This window comes from Aspergillus homomorphus (genome assembly GCF_003184865.1).
Source record: "Aspergillus homomorphus CBS 101889 unplaced genomic scaffold BO97scaffold_19, whole genome shotgun sequence".
In the NCBI taxonomy this organism is placed as follows: Eukaryota; Fungi; Ascomycota; class Eurotiomycetes; order Eurotiales; family Aspergillaceae; genus Aspergillus; species Aspergillus homomorphus.
In genome coordinates this window covers 148,561-169,857 of record NW_020291905.1, presented here as the reverse complement: position 1 = coordinate 169,857, position 21,297 = coordinate 148,561, and the positions used below count along the sequence as shown (strand labels likewise).

At 52.7% G+C, this 21,297-nt stretch overlaps 6 protein-coding genes across 6 annotated transcripts; 2 read left to right on the top strand and 4 right to left on the bottom strand.

The window, feature by feature from the left end:
- Nucleotides 1–1,138: 1,138 nt before the first annotated feature.
- On the top strand, nucleotides 1,139–2,209 carry argB (ornithine carbamoyltransferase; the record flags this gene model as incomplete). The annotated part of the gene is made up of 1 exon (XM_025691787.1): nucleotides 1,139–2,209. One exon carries the CDS (start codon nucleotides 1,139–1,141, stop codon nucleotides 2,207–2,209), a length of 1,071 nt encoding a protein of 356 aa, XP_025551156.1.
- A 5,539-nt stretch (nucleotides 2,210–7,748) lies between these two features.
- On the top strand, nucleotides 7,749–9,890 carry sidI (putative long-chain-fatty-acid-CoA ligase; the record flags this gene model as incomplete). The annotated part of the gene is made up of 5 exons (XM_025699027.1): nucleotides 7,749–8,154; nucleotides 8,235–8,532; nucleotides 8,630–9,009; nucleotides 9,073–9,402; nucleotides 9,504–9,890. The coding sequence occupies 5 exons, from the start codon at nucleotides 7,749–7,751 to the stop codon at nucleotides 9,848–9,850; spliced, it is 1,761 nt and encodes a 586-aa protein (XP_025551155.1). The 3' UTR covers nucleotides 9,851–9,890.
- A 1,401-nt stretch (nucleotides 9,891–11,291) lies between these two features.
- On the bottom strand, nucleotides 11,292–12,497 carry BO97DRAFT_452344 (uncharacterized protein; the record flags this gene model as incomplete). The annotated part of the gene is made up of 2 exons (XM_025699026.1): nucleotides 11,757–12,497; nucleotides 11,292–11,602 (listed from the first exon to the last, which is right to left on the bottom strand). The coding sequence occupies exons 1-2, from the start codon at nucleotides 12,403–12,405 to the stop codon at nucleotides 11,292–11,294; spliced, it is 960 nt and encodes a 319-aa protein (XP_025551154.1). The 5' UTR covers nucleotides 12,406–12,497.
- Nucleotides 12,498–13,655: 1,158 nt separating this feature from the next.
- Nucleotides 13,656–16,072, bottom strand: BO97DRAFT_405734 (putative ABC transporter). The gene is made up of 2 exons (XM_025695254.1): nucleotides 15,286–16,072; nucleotides 13,656–15,217 (listed from the first exon to the last, which is right to left on the bottom strand). The coding sequence occupies exons 1-2, from the start codon at nucleotides 16,013–16,015 to the stop codon at nucleotides 13,740–13,742; spliced, it is 2,208 nt and encodes a 735-aa protein (XP_025551153.1). The 5' UTR covers nucleotides 16,016–16,072; the 3' UTR covers nucleotides 13,656–13,739.
- Nucleotides 16,073–16,367: 295 nt separating this feature from the next.
- Nucleotides 16,368–17,913, bottom strand: BO97DRAFT_405733 (glycosyltransferase family 32 protein). The gene has a single exon (XM_025695253.1). It carries the CDS (start codon nucleotides 17,549–17,551, stop codon nucleotides 16,460–16,462), a length of 1,092 nt encoding a protein of 363 aa, XP_025551152.1. The 5' UTR covers nucleotides 17,552–17,913; the 3' UTR covers nucleotides 16,368–16,459.
- A 1,028-nt stretch (nucleotides 17,914–18,941) lies between these two features.
- Nucleotides 18,942–20,802, bottom strand: BO97DRAFT_443404 (chitin synthase export chaperone). Its single transcript, XM_025698364.1, has 3 exons — nucleotides 20,265–20,802; nucleotides 19,616–20,187; nucleotides 18,942–19,559 (listed from the first exon to the last, which is right to left on the bottom strand). The coding sequence occupies exons 1-3, from the start codon at nucleotides 20,500–20,502 to the stop codon at nucleotides 19,374–19,376; spliced, it is 996 nt and encodes a 331-aa protein (XP_025551151.1). The 5' UTR covers nucleotides 20,503–20,802; the 3' UTR covers nucleotides 18,942–19,373.
- Between the last annotated feature and the right edge of the window lie 495 nt (nucleotides 20,803–21,297).

Genomic DNA, 21,297 nt, shown 5'->3' with positions numbered 1-21,297 from the left:
ATTTTATCCATTTTTCATTATCAAACGGAATCCGGGATGGGTGCTGCTGCCACTCGGAACGAGGGCGCATCTTGCAGTCATTGGATCGGCTTTTCGTCATGTTCCATCGGTGGGAAAGGCGGGAAAGAAAAAAAAGAGAGAAATTGCCCCACTCGCCCGGCGGACTGGAGCTGACTATTATGTAAAGCGCTAGGAGGGGGGCGACTGTCAGTTTCACTTTCACAGTTTGGGTTCTGATAAGGATGGTGATGGTTCGTCTCGGAGCTGATCGGCCGGTTGTACTCGTTCATGGTTCTGCTCCTTGTTCGAGGAGACACAAGTAATTTTGGACATAGATATAGAATATATAGTTGATCAAGCATCGGAGTTCGTGTTATCGATTGAAATCACGTGAATCTGGGCGAACGAGACCATCACGTGCTTGCCACCTCTCTTTTTCTTGAATTCTTCCCCCCGGCGGGCTCCGGTCAATTTGCGCCGGCCGGCGCTAGAAGTATGGATGGAATCAGCAGAACATTATAGACCGTGGTATCAGTCCGCTGTATGGCGCATGTCTGATGTCTTACTCATGTAATCTCAAGTTCTCAATCAGAAGTGCGGGTCCATCACTACCGGTAAGTTCGGTACGTTAGGGCCAATCCCTCGCCCTGCGTTCAGGGCGCCATGGCGGCTTTTGCGTGCTGCTTCCATAAGAACGGCGAATCGCCCACCTGGCACGCAATTGAGGGCCCGTAAAAAAAATTCAATGACATAAGCTACTCTGTCTCTGGCTTTCGACGGGCTTGAGAATTCATTTCTTCTGGGATTAATTGAGCAATGCCCTGATTCCAGCCCGCAAGGACAGTCTGGTTGAGCACAATGTGGGTGAAAACTCCGGATAAAAGCCCGTGAGAGTTTCTGTTAGCCGATTGGAACACCAATCATTATGTCAAGCAGCCGAGTTGTTATCAGCTTCCCTCCCCGGACTGCAAACCATGCAAACCCCAACAGTCATCACCACGTGACCTGTCTGTACATCACTTGAGTCATACACCGCCCATCTATAACTTGTAGCCGGGCTGTGTATACACTGAGGTATTGCTTGCTACAGCTCAATTCACCTCCAGAAAAGCTCATCATCATGTCCGGCGCCTTTCGAATGACCGCCGCGCGCTGCGGCTCTGCTACCCGCCAGCTTCTCCAGCAACATGGCTCTCCAACCCTCCCTCCGACTTCCCCCTTCGCCCCGCGGCACCTCCTCTCCATCGCCGACCTGACGCCGACCGAGTTCGCGACCCTCGTCCGCAACGCCTCGGCCCACAAGCGCGCCATCAAGTCCGGCTCGATCCCGCAGAACCTCCTGGGCGCGCTGACAGGCAAGACGGTGGCGATGATGTTCAGCAAGCGGAGCACGCGGACGCGGATCTCGACCGAGGGCGCGGTGGTGCAGATGGGCGGGCACCCGATGTTCCTGGGCAAGGACGACATCCAGCTGGGGGTCAACGAGTCGCTGTACGACACGGCGGTGGTGGTGTCGTCGATGGTGTCGTGCATCGTGGCGCGCGTGGGCCCGCACGCCGACGTCGCCAACCTGGCCCAGCACTCCTCCGTGCCCGTCATCAACGCCCTGTGCGACTCCTTCCACCCGCTGCAGGCCATCGCCGACTTCCAAACCATCCACGAGACCTTCACGCCCAAGGCCCACCACCTCTCCAGCCTCGGCCTCGAGGGCCTGAAGATCGCCTGGGTCGGCGACGCCAACAACGTCCTCTTCGACATGGCCATCAGCGCCGCCAAGATGGGCGTCGACATCGCGGTTGCCACGCCCAAGGGCTACGAGATCCCCGCCTCTATGCTCGAGCTCATCCAGCAGGCTGGCCAAGGCGTCAAGGCCCCCGGCAAGCTGCTGCAGACTAACGTCCCCGAGGAGGCCGTCAAGGGCGCCGATGTGCTGGTCACGGATACTTGGGTGTCGATGGGTCAGGAGGCCGAGGCCCGCAAGCGCATGCAGGACTTCGAGGGCTTCCAGATTACCCCCGAGCTGGCCAAGAGGGGCGGTGCCAATGAGGGCTGGAAGTTCATGCACTGCTTGCCCCGTCATCCTGAGGAGGTCAGCGATGAGGTCTTTTACAGCACGCGCTCGTTGGTCTTCCCCGAGGCCGAGAACCGGCTGTGGGCTGCCATCTCCGCTCTGGAAGGGTTCGTCGTCAACAAGGGCAAGATTGAGTGAAAATGGGACTCGGCTGTGTACTTCATTTAAAAAGCTATGTGGTTTTCGTTTCCAGCGTGTATGAGCAATGACTTCTGGCAACATTGCTCATTATATTGAATCCGAAAGTATTTGTTGGCCATGCAGGATGGTATCATCACTCAGTGATCTTTAAAGAGATATACAAAGTAGATGCATAAAGCCTTACTAGAGAGGCCTGGTCTTCATCTATAATCCAGCACCAGTCGACCTTGACTCACTGACCTTGGCTTTCCTTTTTCATCCGCGCCTGCCAGCCGTCAACATTACTCCGACGAATCCCCAATGTCCTTCGCATCGTCGTTGGTGCCTGATTCTGGACCATCGACATTGAGGTTGTGTGGAACGTGCTCACAGGCCGAGACAGCTGCGAAGGATTGGATACGTCCTGATTCTGAATGGTTGTTGCCGATGAAAACTGAATGGAAGTCTCACTGCCTGGTTGAGCAGTGAGCGTGGGCATTCGTGCTTGCTCGGTAGGCTTCCAAGTTTCGGCCAGCCATGTGTATCCATTCGGGTTTGAAGGCTCGAGAACCGGGCGAGATGGCTGAAGCCGCTGCACTTGCGGTCGATGCATGGTGTATGGTCTCGCGATCGTCCCTTTCACCGCGGACATTGTCGGTCTCTTCTGCATCGAAGACACAAGCGGTAACCTCGTCTGCTCTGGCTGGGTATTCGGGCTGAAATCGACATCCTTAGGAGCTGTCAAGGTGGGCTTTCCAAAGAAGCCGGAGATTGTCTTCTGGCCATCGGGTTTACGGCAGGAACCACCACCGACAGCCTTCCTTTTAGCTCCAGGTTTTGTAGCTGCTGCTTCCTCGGCTTGCAAGTTGTTTGCTGCGATGTAATCTCGTGCTGTTGAGAATCCCAGAGACGGGATAGGTAGCATAGGGGCTCGGAACCTTAGTTCTCTATCGGCTGGTTGAGTTTCGTCAAACCGTTGTCTTTTTGAATGAGGCCCCTCCATTCCTCTTCCGTCACCATACTGAAGTGAGTGGTCAAGCCTTTCGTATCCGTCCTCCGTCCATCGGTCATCAAAAAGCGAACAAAGTGTGCTTTGAGCTTCCAGTATCGCTACTGCATCGGGTTTAGGTCGACGCAGAATATTTGCAATGTCATAGACAACATCGTCACTGAAAACAGGCCCAGCGAAGCGGAACCTATTACCAACTACTTCGGCAGGAAGGAAGTTTGACAGGATTGTCACCTCTCCTTGGGACTGTTCCTGGGGGTGGCTAAGGTAAAGAAGTGCTTGTGCTCGAGTCATCGCTACGTAAAGCAGTCTTCTTTCTTCGTCGGAGTCTTCGGCACGTGAGTGAGGAATGCTGCCGTTGTACACAGCAGGAACAAAGACAACCGGCCACTCAAGCCCCTTTGCCGCATGTATTGTCGAGATCGTGACTTTTTCATTTGAGGAATTTGCCTCCGAGCCTTCTTGTGGTGTCACTTCAGTAGACAGTGCCACGTTCGCCAGGAAGCGCGACAATGCTTCTTCCCCAGGGTGGGCTTGTTGCTGCTCGAGACCTTCTATTAGAGGAAGGCTTTCAGTATCATTGTTCTTGGTGTCAAATCCGGGCGTATCATCAGCCTGGCTCAACAGCTCCTCCACATTGGCCCATCTGTTCTCCTCATTGGATCCATGCAAGGACTTAAGGTATTCTCGAAAACCGAGCTTCTTGATCACGTGGTCAAGAAGCATTCGTGGCGATGAATTGTCAGAGGTGTCACTCAGTTTTCTCCTTGCAGATTCGATTATCCCGACTAACATGCAAAGACCCTGATTCGCGAGTTTCGAAAGAGTGCAATCGGGTGACCGGTGACCTTGAGCTACACCCTTGATGTAGTCCCAGAGCGGCAATTTTGCTTTCTCAGCCCCGGCGGTTAGCGCCTTGATTGTCTCTTCTCCAATTCTTCTTGAAGGGGTGTTGATAATTCGTAGCAAAGCCTCACTGTTTTGAGGGTGGCTAATGACCCGGAGATAGTCTAGAAGCAGCTTGATCTCGATGCGGTCAAAGAACCTTGAGCCTCCAACCATCCGATACGGGATACCGCTTCTACCCATCGCTGACTCAATACGGCGTGAAAGAGCCGCCGATCTGAGCAACACGGCAAAGTCGGAGTAGTTCAATAGTTTTCCTGTTGTCCCGATACACCTCTTGATCTCCAGTACGATCCACCGAGCCTCAGCTTCAGCGTCTGGCAGTTTGCGCAGCACAGGCATGGTTCCCACACTGTGTGTAGGTTGCAGCTTCTTCGCTGGTCTGGAGGTATCTTGCTCAATAACATCTTGGGCAGAGCTCAAAATCGAGCCAGACGAACGGTAGTTGTTCTCCAGTAGAACCACCGATGTATCTCGGTACAACTGTTGCATACGTGCCAGATTCTTGATCTCTGCGGATCGAAACCCGTAGATACTCTGATCCGGGTCGCCGACAATAGTGATGCGTCTGTTCTGAGATGCGAAGTGATTCATGAGCTCATACTGAATGTAATTTGTATCCTGGAACTCGTCCACCAGCACGGCTTGGATGTTTGAAACACATTTCGGATGTTGTCTCAGTAAATCTGCGCATCGCACGAGTAGGTCGTCATAGTCTAGCAGATTAGACTCCGCAAGGTGTCTCTCGTACTCGCGATAGACGTGGACGAGATCCAACTGCTCTACGTTCTTGGCCTTTGCCTGAAGCCTCGCTGCAAGCTCTTCTGGACCGATACCCTGGGCTTTTTGGCGAGATATCCGTCCTCTGGCGGCCCCAGGCTCAATACTGACCCGCAGTCGCTTGATGATTTTCTGTCGAAAACCCATGTCAATATAGCCTCATTTCCAGGCGGCAAGAGGGGCATCAAAAGTAAGGCACCACGCACTTTGATGATTGACACGGTATCACCCGAGTCCGCGATCCCAAATCCCTTCTTCAACCCGATCAAATGCCCATATATCACCAGATACCGCCGACAAATCGAATGGAAGGTCCCTAGAAGCAACCTTTTCTGTAACTCCTCGCCGATCAGCTTGGTCAGTCGCTCCCTCATCTCCCGACTAGCCTTGATGGTGAATGTGCAACAGATGACATCTTGAGGGCGGTAATTATAATGGGCGAGAAGATACGCGACGCGCGCCGTCAGTGTCTTTGTCTTTCCCGAGCCCGGCGGCGCAAGGACTTGCAAAATTGACGCCGGAGATGTCACGGCGGTGGCTTGCGAAGAATTGAGACCATTTAGAATACATTCCATTGCTGATATCCCACAGGTCTCTCGTCCATTGATGACGCTGGATTTTCGATGAGACGTTGTTGTTTTCTGGTGACGCGAAGACGGCGCGCTGTCATGTGATGAACACAGCTCCGAAATTGAAGTCACGTGAATAGCCACGGTCGTCCATCATAGTTCCTCTCATCTCGCATAACTTTGTTTTCAAGTCAGGTTTTGGATTTCACTATGCGATTCATTAGCATTGAAGTATCTTGTCGGGAAGCATCGAACTTAGCTCCACGCTGAAGCAAGGCAAGCACTGTCTTCTGGTGCTCTTGAATATTGCATTCATCACCGTCAGTCAATCTTATTCCATTATATGCTTACAGAGTTGATTGGCGGCGCTCCTGTCCCTCGAGTGAGGGGGCTAAAGTGACTTCTGGTCTTCATAATGAGGAGGGACCAAGCTTGGCGCTGCAACTAGAGACACCATGTATTCCTCGGCTATAACTCGGTAATTTGTGAATAATGACTACTGAACCACAACCTTGGTTATCTGATTAGATCATCAGATTAGATCCCCTGAGAGATTGGCAGTTGGGAAAAGGAAAACATTGCCAGTTTTTCTCCGGGGGTCAATCTTCCATGAAGCCGAACTTTCTCAAACAGTTTTCCTGTCCTCGTCTTTGACTAATAATAACCACACTTGCCAAGTTCTTCAGCAGTGAGCACGGTGGCTGCCTTCATTTCCGCCCGGCCTGGAATTGACAGGCAGGAAACAAGGCAAGCTTCGTATTTAACCATTGCGTCTGGCCAGTGATGTTGCGCGCATCCAGCCACCGCTGATTTGTGCATTGTTGCGGTATTTTAGCATAAGGTCTGAGCTCTACGGCTTCCCCGGGACTCTGGTACCCGCGTTGGTGAGATTCTCGATGCGAGAAGCGTGACTTCTCCGGAATTTCTCCCACTCACTTCAGTGATATCTCCCTCATCATGCCAGCGGAAAGCTGGAGTGGAGAAGGGCTTCAGGTTTGATGACTCGTTCCTAGTCTTTTCAAAAGTTACAAGAATACTTCCGAGTTCTGCAAGAACGATCCCACTTCGGAACACCTGCGAAGGTTCCGAGTTCGCTTTTTCAGCTTGGACCAGAAGATAACCTCCGAGGTATAGAGACCCAAGTCCACTCGGCAGAGTAACCAAGACAGGCAGAATCGGGTGTTACCGTCAGCAGAGTAATGATCCTTGCATCTGAGGTCCTCTGGGAAAGATCAGAAAGTTTGCCATCTGGCCTACAGTTGCACCTAATTGACCCACGTTTCGTCACGCATAAATGACCGGTGCAGTTGCATTGCATATGAGACAGCCATTCAGCATATACAACGTCCCCCTTGTCTTATAGAGTAAGGTCGTCAATAGCCCGGGTATGTCGTCCGCGTGCAAGACCCATGATTACTCAAGCTGTTTGGGACACAGGTTACTTGAGCTTGTATAAGGACAAGGCCGGTTTGGGAATTTAGTGGCTCAGAAGATGTATAGACGACATTCGCAAGCATGAAGGTGTGCTCTGACACAACCCTTTTCAAACGAGTCGAGTCAGAAGAAGACACTTTCGATGCTGAGAAGTATACTGTAGCCTTACGGACATTACCCGTCATGACGTGACAATATCGTCGCTGTATCAATCGTTATCTGATCCGGTAATTTACTTACCAGGGGTTCCATACCGCAGTGACAAGGAGGGGTAAGCCATGGGCCCGGGAGGGGCAGTCTTTTATCTTTTATTTTGAACGTTTTTTTTTCAATCGCCAGTCGCTTGTTATCTCCGACAATGTTCTGGTACCTTCAGGAGCTTCGGGGGACTCGAACAATGCTGGGGTGGGGTTAGATCAAGTTCTGGGTGTTCTTGAAGTGCTTTCTGCAAGCTGCAATCTACAGAATTCACACCTCCTCCCTTCTGCGACGGAGTACCAGACTAGTACAGCTTACCCACGCGGGGCAGTAACTGGAAGACGCAATTTGGCTGGGTCTGGTTCAGACAAATGTGGATAAGTTGACTCGGTTTAATATGAACTCTGTCCAATTGGGGTGCGGCCGCCCATTCCGCAGCCAAGAATCAAGTCCAGTCCATAGATCCATACAGACTGAGCATTCGTAGCGCCCCATTGGATTGATAAGTCAAGCGGATTTGGCGACCCATTTGAGACAAATGATGAAATTCTGCCCCTCCCCGGGCCTGACCGGGTAGATTTTTTTAATCTGATAAGATCCCAGGACCCGGCGGCTGCCTTGCGCCTGCCTCCTGTCAGTTTTCTCATCCCCTCCCTTAAAAATGGCTACTGTACGGCGTCTTCAGCAGACTTTGTCTCACTTCCAGCCGGCTCAGCCGGCTCAGCAGCTCTCGATTGTGCAGGGCCCAACAGACCCAGACCTGCTCGACATCACATTAGGTGAATTGCTGACGCTTCAGAGTCTGCACTATGGAGACTACGAATGTCTCGTCTTCCCCTGGACGGGAGCCCGCTGGACCTATGCAAACCTAAACGACGAGGCCGACCGACTGGCTCGGGGCCTGTTGGCCATGGGGATCCAGAAGGGCGACCGCATTGGTATCATGGCCGGTAACTGCGAGCAGTACATCGCCGTCTTCTTTGCTGCGGCGCGCGTGGGAGCCATTCTGGTAGTCTTGAACAACACTTATACCCCTTCTGAACTCTACTATGCCCTTGATCATACCGGTCCGTGCCTCTTCGCCTCTATATTTGACATTTGTTTCAGCTCAGCAACAATGACTAACTCATGCGGGTCCATTCTTCAGACGTCCGCGTCCTGTTCATGACACCCCGCATTGGGCGTCACTCCCTGGAAGAGGTGCTGGAGAAGATGGGCCCTAGACCAAAGCAAGCCAGTAACTCGGCCGCACTAGAGGAGATAGTCATTCTGCGGGGAGAGTATCAGACATTCAGCACATACAGCAACGTGATTCAGCGGGGTTCTTCCCTACCCAGTTCTGCGTTGCCAAATCGAGAAATGGAATTGAGTCCGGCGGATGTGTGCAATCTTCAATTTACCAGTGGCTCGACTGGAAACCCCAAGGCCGCCATGTTGACGCATCAGTAAGTGTCAATTGCATATTCTTTTCGATATAAAGTCCTATCCACGCTCAGACGCGGGATTAGCAGCACTCCGACTAACTAACGATGCCTAATACAGTAACCTGGTGAACAACTCGCGCTTCATCGGTGACCGCATGGACCTGACCTCTTTCGACATCCTCTGCTGCCCCCCGCCGCTCTTTCACTGCTTCGGCTTGGTGCTTGGTATGCTGGCAGTTGTTACCCATGGATCTAAGATTGTCTTCCCTAGCGAAACATTCGACCCTAAGGCCGTTCTCCACGCCATCTCCGACGAGAAATGTACCGCTTTGCATGGTGTGCCTACCATGTTCGAGGCTATTCTGAGCCTGCCCAAGCCCCCTAACTTCGACACCCGCAACCTCCGCACCGGCATTATCGCTGGAGCACCTGTACCTCGTCCCTTGATGAAGCGGCTCTTTGAAGAGCTAAACATGACACAATACACCAGCAGCTACGGTAAGCATTCATTGGTAGAAAAGGGGCTTGCATATCGGCTAATGCATCTTGTGCCAAACTCAGGTCTCACCGAAGCGTCTCCTACGTGCTTCAACGCGCTCACCACAGATACCATCGAGACTCGTCTGAGGACAGTAGGGAAGGTCATGCCCCACGCAAGGGCAAAGATCATCAATGCAGAGGGCAACATCGTTCCTGTCGGCCAGCGCGGCGAGCTCTGTATTGCCGGGTATCAATTGACCAAGGGCTATTGGAACAACCCGGAGAAGACTGCTGAAACCCTGACCACTGATGCAGAGGGTGTAACGTGGTTGAAGACGGGCGACGAGGCCATCTTCACTCCGGAGGGTTATTGCACCATCACCGGACGATTCAAGGACATTATCATTCGCGGTACGTGACGAACCTCCTTGCTGGCATGGATACTTCCAAGGCCGCCATTCGAACCATATTTCCGTCCACCATCACTAACGCGTGGCTTATTCTACAAACAGGCGGAGAAAACATCTACCCGTTGGAAATTGAGGAGCGCCTAGCAGCTCACCCCGCCATTGAGATCGCCTCTGTCATTGGCGTGCCAGACCGTAAATATGGCGAGGTAGTGGGCGCATTCATTGCCATCGCCCCAGGCCACGAGAACAAGCGACCCTCCGTCGAAGATCTGCGCAACTGGACCCGAGAAACCCTAGGATGGCACAAAGCACCGCAGCATGTATTTGTTTTCGGAGAGGAAGGTATTGACCGCACCGTCCCTGTAACGGGGAGCGGCAAGGTCCGCAAGGTCGACTTGCGGAAGATTGCCATACAAGTGTTGGAAAAGCGAGGGGAAGCTGCAGCTTGATTCCCCTGAAGTGATAGAATTTTTGTTTATCTGTTTAGAGAATGATAATACCCTCCCTCTTTTGCGCACACTTGAGCATTGCGAGTAGCCATGAATTGTAAGTATCATGCTAAATGACGTCCATCGTCCAATTCCTCAAATCCATCCACGTCCCGAAGCGAACTCCGTCTTCACCGTCACCTTCGGAACCCAAACGGATAAGACGTGGTGTCACACGCCCACCGTGCACCTAACTAATATTTAGTAGGTAAGCAAGCACCCATGTAAGTCCCGGTCCCAGTACCAGGGTAAGGTCAAACCCATGTCCGATCTGATTAGATGATATGATCATCTAATCTGATTGGATAACACGTCCGTGGTTTTTTAGGCTGCGAAAAAAAAAACAAGTACTAGTAGGGATCCACTTCTCGGCAGCCTCGCACGGCAGAATATTCACATTCACGATTATTACTTAGTGACTTGAAGAAGTTCCAACTCTCGTAATCGAGATTCCTTTCTCGACACCTTTCTTGCCCATTACACATAATGTAGGCTCTCCGGTCTTATCTTGGGGTATCATCAGCATAGACTACATTCCATCCCCAGGTCAGCGGGAAAAGAAAATAACTCGGCACAGCGGATAAAAGAACACCGCTTCGATTACTCCAAGATGAAGTGGGGAAATTGGTGAAGGAGAGGGAGTGGCTGGGGCGGACGGGATTCTGCGAATATTCCTGTCTTGTCGTCTCTTGTTCGTGGCTTTTGTGCTGGTTGGATGAGCTGGGTTGTTGTGGGTTGAATTCAGAACTTGAAGTGGGTGGTCGTGTTTGGGGATTACCTTACTAGGGCTTCTGGTTTTAGTTCGGAGTGGGGTTGTTTGGTCGTTTTTCTTTTTGTGCTGTATTACTGCAGTTTGTATTACTGTTATGTATCGGTTTTGTGCTAAGCTGTAATACGGTCTGGATCATTGGTGTTTGGCTTGAAATACGGTATCGGTATCATTGTCTTGTTGTGTTGTTGTGAGGTACGGTGTCCGATTGCGGAGGTTGATCGGGGAGTTTGTTGCTTGAGTTTATGATTGCTTGGGTAAGACTATACAGCGGTGGTGGCTTTTTTGGTTAGGGTGCTTTAGTTTATTGCGAGTATCAATTATTGAGTTGGGTGCTGAGGCCGCGGAAGGTATATTTTTGATTATACAGGATTTCGGCATCGGATGGACCACCCGACTAAAAGGAAATGTGTTTGGAGTATTTCAGGCGCTGTGTATGATCATTGTCTGAAATTGAAACAGCAGTCTATGTCATTGAGAAAATCCAAGCTATAATACATACAACGGTCCACAAGCAGCGCGAGAACAGGAAATTACTCCATGCCCTGCTTGCAAACTCAAGCCCTCAGCTGAAGCCCAGGACACAGATCAACATCCCAATCCTACAAGTACAGCGTGCAATCTCGCATGCGCCTAGAATCTGACCACCTGGCCAGGCACAAGATCCACAACAGACGTCTTACTCCCCACAACAACCTCAGCAGCGACGCGCTGCTGCACCGCCTCGATCCCAATCGCCTGGTCTCTAGCCCATCCCACCCGAACGTCACCAGCAGGGGTATATAGAGTGCCATCAGCTTGCTCAACTAGCGCACGGTGCGGCTCGATACGAACCCGCGCGAACCCCGGGCGGGCGGGCGTCACGCCGAAGACCTGCGTGACGATCTCGTTGAGGGGGGAGGCGCTCCAGCCGTGGCAGTCGCTTCGGGCGTTGACATCGTCCTCTGCCCAGGTGGTCAGTTTATTGGCCATCATGGACCGCCACGGGGCAAGGAGACGGGGGAAGACGTCCGCGTAGACGCCTGCTTTCTCCGCGGCCCGGAAGACGTAGAATTTTCATCGCGTAGGAGCACTGCGGCAGGGACTCGTCCTGAATACTCCGTCGCATCAGCGCGGTGGCGTCTGCGCCGGTGAATGTTTCGGAGAGGATGGCGAAGATCTGCGTGTGCTGGCTGTACTCTTCCACCCCCGGACCGTCCATGACGAGCCCGTCCCTGCCTCTGCAGGCTGCGTTCACGGCGTCGCGGATCGACTGGGCGCGGACTCGGTACTCGGTTGCTGTGTCGGTTCGGTTGGCGAAGTCGCAGATCTCGGCTGCGTGCTGCGGCGTCATGGCGTAGAACAGGCTTTTGATGGTTGCGGCGCCGCGAGAGTGGTAGGCCGGGGATATGCAGGACTTAAAGATTTGGCCTGGCACAAACCACTCTTTGACCCAGTGGACGAAGAGCCATATGTTCGCCTCGAACTGGCCGATCACTCCGCGGCGGTCGAGCCGCTGCTCGAAATAGTTCAGGATGCTGTCGGCCGTGCCCAGGTAGCTCCGCACGAGCGTCTTGTCGGCAAAGTACCGCATATGGTCGTAGGCCATCAGGATGAAGTAGAGGGAGAACTGCGGGACTTGCTTCAGTGGGAGCCCTGTGGGATATTGTGCGATCACGAGCCCTTCGGGCGTGCGGCTGGCGCGGAACTCCTCCATTGCCTTGCGGGCTAAGCGGTCATCGGGGGAGAGCTGGTAGTTGAAGAGCATTTGAAGTCGCGAGTCAGACGCGAATTGGCTCTGCTCGTAGAATGGGCAGTCTTCGAAGGTCTCGTGCCGGCAATTCTTGAGCGTGTAAAGGCTTATGTCCCAGATCCTGGTGAGTTCATCACCCACTTGTACCTTTAGTCTGGATGTCCACTGGGTATGAAGTTTCGCGCAGGGATATCCGATTCAGCACCATGGGCTGATCGGCCGTGACGATCTCCAACTGCACAAGCGAAGACAACGGAACCAAAATGGCTCGAAGGTATGCGTCTCTTGACCAGCCGTGAAGGTATAATAATCCCGTGAACCGGCCCCTCCACTGAACGACAGATTGACGAAAGCAGTCATGAGGCTCTCCACGCTCAAGTCAACCTTCAGGGTCTCACAAGCGGGTACACTAACAGGGTGACACCTCGAAACAGCGACTCCTATTCACCCACGGTAACTGCGCCAGACGACCTGGCTACTCCATCGAAACCACCATGGGTTCTCAGGCAGGGGAGGAATGGGACGAGAACTCAGCCGCCAATGGCTCATAATCGGCATCATCTTGACCGAGTTGGACTGCAGGATTGCAAAGTCCCACACGGAGTCATCGTATTCCACCTCCTGCCAGCCACGATACTCGAGTAGCGCAGGACCCTCGCGCTGATGACGTTCGTACCCTCGACGAGGTACGGGAGAATGTCCACGGTCTCATAATACCACTTCGCGCGATGGGACTTGCAGGGCCCGAAGCTGACTCTCTGCCCTTTGACGAACAGGCGATATCGACTGTCGGCGGAAATATGCACCAGAGATTCCCCCTCGCCCGCGACAGCTCGAGACCATTCGAATGTTTTACGGAAGAGAAAGTATCGGCCCGGTTGATTGTCCTCCTCGAGGTAGTGCGGGACCCAGATCCAGGGCGCCGACTGGGTCCAGTTTGTACTTGTGATTGCCGTGGCGTGTTTATGTGTACTTGACAGCAATGGCTTGCTGTGGGTGAAGGTTCGTTATGCGAGGAGAGACAGGTAAATGGAAGTGTCAAGCAAGGATGGGAGATTTAAAGGCAGCTCGGATGTCCCGCTCGGTCGACCATTGCCCCGGGAAGTATTCCCTCCTTCTCTCCCCGCATTCGGCTATTCCGGCTTTGATGGTGACTGGTGACTGTCAACTCGCGGGGCAACGCGGGGCATTCACTAAGCATTTAACAGGTACTGGTCAATGTCCATGCGGTGCATTCTATGTGAAGCTTAATAGTACATAATGAAGATGCGCTAAATCCAATCCAATCGTACAACCCGCCGCAATCCATTCTATACAAATCCAGACATACTATCCTCTAGATAAAGCCCCTAAATGGATCGCCACTCGTATTTCTCGTAGTCCTCTCGTACCGGCTCTCCTTCCGGGGCTTCAGTTGGGTCAGCGCGTGTAGTCTTCGCTTCGAAATCACGGCTCGGCGCCCAGGCGGCTTTCCAGACCCTGGGATAGCTCATGCTGCTATTCGACTTGAGCGTGCCGAAGCGGAAGTCTACATCGCCTTCCTTGTCCCCAGAAGGCAGACGAAGATAGTGGCGCACAAGGCTAGGGATCTCTTTTGCCACATGGCTGATCATTATGAGGGCCTGCTGATCAGAGAGGCCACGGAAGCGGGATTCGGGGCCAGCACCCGATTCAAGAAATGCATGACATTTGTCACGCAGGGTGGAGGACATGCCGGAGAAAGCTTCATCGAGGATGACGATGTCGGGTCGGTGAACCAGGGCGCGCAGGAAAAGAACAAGCCTCTGGAGGTCGACAGACAGGTCGCCGAACTTGATAGAGTCGGCATATTCAACCTCCCCGCCAGGATTTTCATAGAATTTGTAATAATTGAAGCGCCTGAAGTACGGTAGCATGCTGCGAGCCTCGTAGCTAATTTGTTCTATCCGATCTTTGTAGGGCGTTGTTTTGCTCGGGTTGAGCTCAGGCCGAAAGTACTGTAGGAAGGCATCCACGTCGAGATCGGCCTCATAGTTCAATTTGGGTCGAGCCAAAAAAGTCTCAGCAAAGGCAGATTCAAGGGCTTGACGAATAGTGAGCTGGCGGGGAAAGAAGGCGTGAATTTCAGGCGAGGAGTGGCCGACGCGACGTTGAAGTTCGAAAATGGACACACCCGGCTTGCCAGCTTCAGGAAGACGTGAGCGGCCAAAGAGCCGAACGGGGAGCGCATAGGTCTGAGGATGATCCGAGGTGATGAGTGAGAGCAATGTTGTCTTTCCCGATCCATTGGCGCCAAGGACAGCCCAGCGCTGGCCACGACGAACCGTCCAGTGCAGACCCTCTTCTGAGTTACCGTTCACAGGTTGTGACCAGTCACCCAAAACGACCTTGTCTCCGTATTGCACTCGGACACCGTCCATTTCTATTAAGGGTTCACCCCCGCGGGGTGGATCCAGGTCTCGAGGTAGTGTCCGCCAAGTGTTTGGTTTCCAGGTCGGTAAGAGCTCTCGCATGAAATCTCGGGTCAAGGGCGGTTCTTTGAACCCCGAAATCCGCGTCAAGCCATCCAGGACTTCCTTATCCTGCCATGCTTCGATGTCAACCATTTCAGCGACGCGGAATGGTTTGCCGTACATGAAAGCTTCGCAACCAGGAACTAGGCGAGGTAGTAAGTCCCGGCGACCCTGGTAGAAAATCCCTTTGCGGTCGCCGAAAACCACTACATGGCTGATCCATTTTGGTATAGGGTCCTGTGGGCGCAACGCGATAATCAACCGGGGTTCCGACTTGGCGGCGAGGCGGCGGAGGAGGTCCGAGATGCTTCGTTCGGCGACGGGATCGAGGCCCACTGGAAGGTGTGGTCCATGAGTAACGCGCCAGCTGGCTAGGCAGCAGGGGAACAGGGGCAAGGCTTACTGAAAGCATCGTCAAGAAGCAGCAGTTCGGGCTTGCTAAGCAGGGCGTGCGCGATTCGGGTTCGTCTCATCTGGCCATTACTCAGGTTGGCGACGGGCATGTCCAGCAGTCCGTCCAGCCGTAGATCCGTGATGACTTGCGCTAGCAACGTCTCATCATGAAGAGTACCATCCTGGTCCTCCGCGAGCGGGTTCAAGGATGTCTGACCGCGGAGATACTGCCGCACCGTCCAGTCCGTCTCCTCGCGCAAACTCTCATACCGAGCACTGAGATAGGCGCCTCGTGTGCCGCCAATCGCCCCAGAACCTTCCCCGCTGAACCCCACGTATCGGATGGCGTTCTTCACAAACCGGGCGCGAGGGTTGTTTTTCGCGACTTCGTCGGTGAGCAGGTACGGATAACTGCGGGCGTTGGGCGGTACGCAGATATGCTTGCCGCCGAGGACGTCCAGCAGGTGGGTTTTATCGGGAGGCCCAATCACAGCCCATGTCTGAGCTGTATTTCCGTCATTCTCGTCGGGTTTCGATGGCAGGGTGAAATTGAAATCGCGCACCAGCGGCGGGTTTTTTGTCGTTCCTTCCTCCGCGAGGTCTTCGGCGGTGGGATAATTCTGGTAGAAAGTGCCGGATTGGATGTGGATCAGCGGCGGAGAGAGAGAGGATACAGAGCGAATCGGACGTGAGAGCGTTACTGACCGAAAAGGCCTTATTCTGCAAGCCAGCCGGAGCATGACGGTGCACAAATCGGAAAAACAAGATTAGAATTGAGGATTGAGTCTCGATTTGGCCGCATGGTTGCGTTACTATGCCGATCCGCCGATTGCGGGAAGGGAAACTATTCAGCCCACGTGACTCATCACGTGGAGCAAATGACATATTTGCCTCAGGCTTCAACGCAGGGTGCTCCCATAGCCAACACCGCCGAATACCTCCATGGCCGAATTTGGCCATTGCGATGAGGTGCAGTATCGTCGTGCAATTTGGAACATCGAGCTAGCCGATGTGGCGTTTTTTCTAGAAATTTTCAACCCGCAGCAGGGATCGCGCTGCCCTGGTGGAATATGGATAGATCGTATCTATTCATACCAAAGAAAAAGAAAATATATATAATATACATATATACATCGAATATAACCAAGAAAATGGGCAAAAAGAAAAAGTATAGCCAACCGGGACTAGCGCCGTCGTTCCCCACCTTGGACATTCTTCCAGGATCCGGCATAATGGTGAGAGACAAGGTACGGACCCTGGTCCTGGGGATGACCGCCCTGCAATGCTGCATATGCCGCCTGCGGCAAGACCAGCACATCGCCGAGCAGCCTAGGCTCATGCAAGCCGGTGATATTGGCACGATCCACGGTCTGCCCCAGCGTGTGCGATAAGCTCCGGAGCAGAGCCACGGTAATGGCCTGCGGGCCACTCGCATCCACGACATCGGGAATCATATCCATCGTCACCCCGGAGAGAGACACATTGTGCGAATGCGCAATCCCTTCCATCTGGTGCATCACGTACTCAATCGCCGCCTCGAAGTGGTCCAATCCAGGTTTGGCCATCAGCGTCCAGCTGGCGAACTGCCACCCGTCGAACTCCAGGCCAACCACGACATTGACCCGCTCCTTCGTGAGGAGGCTCCCGTCGCCCAGTACGAGATCCTTGGGGATCCATTCCTCGATGGGCACCTCGCAGGTCACATCGAGGTCACTCCAAACGCCTCCGTCGGCGTACAGAATTAGCAAGCGGAGGAGATCGGCGCGGATGATGGGAACCTGAATCTGCTGGTAAAGATCCGCAACCTCAGGCCAGTTCTTGCGGAAGGTCTCTTCAACGTAGGCGAGCGCGCTGTCGTCGGACAGGATTTCGTGGCGAAGGGCCGGGTTGAGGGCATGCCAGGATTGGATATAGGTTTGGAGATCGGGGGAGATGCCCTTAGGTCCGGACTTTTGCCAGAGCTTCAGAGGAAATGCGGTAGGAGTTGGAGTTGGGGTTGCGGTTGCTGCCGAGATCGGGAGTGTCGTCCAGGTGGGTTGAACTGCGGTGGTAGGCTCGGGGGTCGGAGTGGGCGTAGGCGACAAGAACGCTTGTTGCTGCTGTTCCTGTTGTTGTTGTTGCTGCTGCTGCTGCTGCTGCTGCTGGGCTGGGGTGGTATTGATCGCGAAGGTACTGGTTACAGTAGGCTGGTGGAGCACGCGGTGGAAGAGGTAGAAGTTGAGGAGGAGAAGCGTAGAGAGGACGAGAGTGACCGGGCGGCTGAGTGAGAGGATCATTATGATAGATTATTGCGATCGTGATAGGCAGATGTTATATAGCGGATAGGTTCATTCCTTTCCAAAGTGTTCAATTCGTAGCAGCAGCTCAGATAGAGAGTAGTTTATCGGATGCTGGAGTGTGACGGTTGTGCGCAATAGTGGTAGAGCGATAGTGGTGTCATAGAGATAAGTGGTAAAGACTGACTTCAACAGACATTGAATTGATGGACAAATGGACAAAAGAGAATAGCGAGCGAAAAAGCCAAAAAAAAAAAGTGGAATTAATGAGCTAAAGGAGAATTACGAGATGCTAGGTGGGGTGCATTCACAGAGGCATCGGATCAAGAGGGACGAAGGAGAAGGGTAAATGGAGGGAGGAGTGACCACGAGAGAGATGGACGAGCGTCGTTGACGATAGTCTGGGTAATATGTCTTTCATTTGAAGATGACTGCATGTAAGATTAATGGATCAACCCAGGGTTCGACTGGGGCGAAGAGCCTGATATTATCGTCCTCCTTTTAATCTACAGAATTTGGATTTCCCTCCTCCATTTCCTGATCGGGGCAGGCCCTTAGGCCTGGGCGCATTGTGAGCCAGATGAGTGGAAAAGCAGTTGCGGGCTAGTTCGTTCGAAGTCGGCAAGATTTGCTTTCTCGATGGGCCTGTCTTACCTGTTGTGGTGCTCAGGGTGGATCCTCAATGGGTCTTCGTCAATTGCTCGAGCCGATGGACTGGGCCTTTTCCAAGTTCCGTTCCATTGAACGGGTACGAGAATCTCGAGAATTGAAGTCATTGAGATGGAAAGGGTGTGTCTCCCCAGCTGGAGTCAAGTAGGGAACCAGGGTCTGGTCAGTGAGTTCAGATATGATCAGATCACAGCGGGGAGGGGCCGAGTTCAATCTCTGACATGCTAAGCCTTGTTGGATGGAGCAATTGACGGGTTTGACTGACCCTTTCTGCCGGGGCCTGCCGGCCAGACAACTTTCCGGCCTGAGGCTAGACTAGTGGCGCTAGGCTAAGAAGGGTCTGATCCGAGCCTGTCCGGTCCGGATATCGACTCGGGTTCTGATTTGTGGGTGGTAAGTTATAGGCTAGTCAGCTCTTCTGCCGGACCCGTGGGTTCAACAAATCCGACCTCGTATTTATCCGACCTTCTGAGTGATTGCTGGTCGTTGAGCGAAACGCCCGTGGATAAATGGGTTAGTCGGTCTTACTTCTCGAATAGTCCCTAGCTAATTATCTAACTAAGTGCTTGTAAGTCCATCCCCTGGCGGTCTAGACAATCCTTGCAGAGCGACTAATCGACTAACTAATGCCTATTTTTAGTCACCGGGAACCCGAAGCGAGAATGGGCTGTGCGGAGGCTAGGTGGACTACGACATCACACGCACTTTGCACTTAGTACTTCGTACTTTTGGTAGCTTTGAACAGAACCATTAGGCTGAGAAATATCTAGAGGACACAAATTATCGTGGACATGGACCTTCAGACACAAGCAACGAGGACGGTGGGGTTGGGTGAGGGCGCACATGGCCGCCATGCAAACAACTCAAACATAAATGTCAGAAGATAGGCCCCCACGCACCTGGACTCCAATTATACACAATTATCGTTAAATATTCACAAATGCCGAAGGAAGCAGAAAGGCTAAATTAGACTAGAAAGGGCCGTGCGTAGTCCTTGGGGCCGAAACAACGGCGAGTTGCGACATCTCAGAACCGCCCCCAACACCTCGGCCCGGGCTGACGAGGAATAGGGCTGTTTGAAGATGGGACGGTGAGCGTTGCCCGAAACTGAGTTCGAATCAATAGAGTACTAGGTCTGCACGCGCTTGACAGTCTAGTAATTGTGGCCGTGATAGGTTGACGCCCGGTGATGGTACATGCTCCCAGCATATTCGGAATCGGCATCGGCATAGATCGTCTGCCGGCGATCCTCGTCCGGAAGAAGCTCCTTGACCTCCCAGGTGTTTGGCTTGATCCCCACAGAGAATTCAAGATCCTCTTTCGTGATGTAATCCCAGAACTGGACACGAGCGCATTAGTGGTATACTTCCACAAAGATCGTCAGCGTGTGCTTACCTTGTAAACCATCATGACCGCTAACAGGTTGCAAAGCGTCGCGAAAAAAAGTCCATCCATGTAATGCTGTACATTATCGCAGATCGCATCACTGAACGCATAAAGAAGAACCTGGCCACAGATGAAAACCACAAGACCGAAGGAGATATGACCCAAGGGCCAGCGGTCTTCGAGGGTGTTAAGAACGAGAAGAAGTTGCATAACCAGGTATATCACAATGAAGACGGCGTTCACGATATACAGCACAACAAACATGCCAATGGTATTAGTAGGACCGAGGCTCCCCCACGACTTGAAGGTCGCGAGGGAGACCAGGAAGGAGACCACGAACATGGCCGCGGAACTCAGTCGCACGAGCCACACAGAGAGCGTGGTGCCATCTTCGTACAGCTGAAATCCCACAAAGCCGTTGATGAGCAGCGAGGTACAGAGTGCCGAGGCCAAGCCATTCTGCACCGCAGTGAAGTAAGGGAAAGAGCTACTTCCTGGAGGTGTCACGCCGGCGTCGAGGATCAAAGAACACATGGTCAAGAGCAGGTAGATGTAAAAGAAGGTCAGAATTTCCTTGCGGCCTGCAATACCATGACAGTTGTTAGTACGTCGCAGGGCGCGGAGAAACAAATATACCACGAAGACGGCGAACTCATACCAACAGCAGTGAACTTTGACCGTATGTGTAAGATCATGATCACCGTCATCGCGAGCGCGATGATATGGATGAAAGAGGCGGCCCCCTCGAAAATGATGGTATTGGCCAGTTCGATGTTGCGCGCATAGCAATTGGGGATAATGCCAGTTGAGCCGGATATTGATGATGGAGGGCCCACCAAGGAGCACAAGGGCAACGGGGCCTTCTCACAGATCGAATCGAAGTTGCCGAACCCCATCTTGTTCCCGAGGATTTTTCTGAACAGGATACGACAACGGCTATCTGACTTGCGATCGTCTGGGGAGAGGGGTCCCTGCGAGGTAAAATAAGATGGGCGGATCCGGTCTCCACAACAACAGGTGACAAAGAGTAAAGGTCGCACTGCTCCTGTTACCAGGCAGTGACTGGGAGATGTCACGCAACTATCAAAGAAGACAGTAAGAAGATACCAAAACGAGTGTGAATTGGATCGTGGAGACCCTGTCGGAACAGATGAAAGCACACACGAGGGGTTCAGGTTGGGAAGAGAAGAGCCCCGTCTGGATTGCGATGGCGCATCGATCACGGGGTTGGGTGAAAATGGATGGATAAAAAGGTGTGTTGCTATTTTAGGCATAGTGTGGGGTATCTCAGGTCATCCCACGTGATCGCGGAGAGACCCGTATTTTTGCCTGAGGTATCAGGCTTATGCCATCGTACTGGGTAACTAGCAATTAATCCGTTTCGAGTGCCTTCTTTTGTCCTTTCACACATCCCCAAGTGAAATGAACTTACTGGACATATTCTCCTCCCATAGCGCTTTCGTCTTTTGTGAACTTACTGCTTCCTTATCAATCAAACCAGGACAAGGAACAATGAACAAACGTTATCAGGTTTATTGGACTAAGCCGGTTTATGTGCTTTGTTGTACCGGTGAAAGAACAACCACGACAATGTCATTGTGGCTTGACCTGATCAAATGCCCATGGAGTCAAAAGCTCTCTCTCTCGCTACGGCAACTCCCGCGAGACGAGGACCAGTGGAAGATACTATG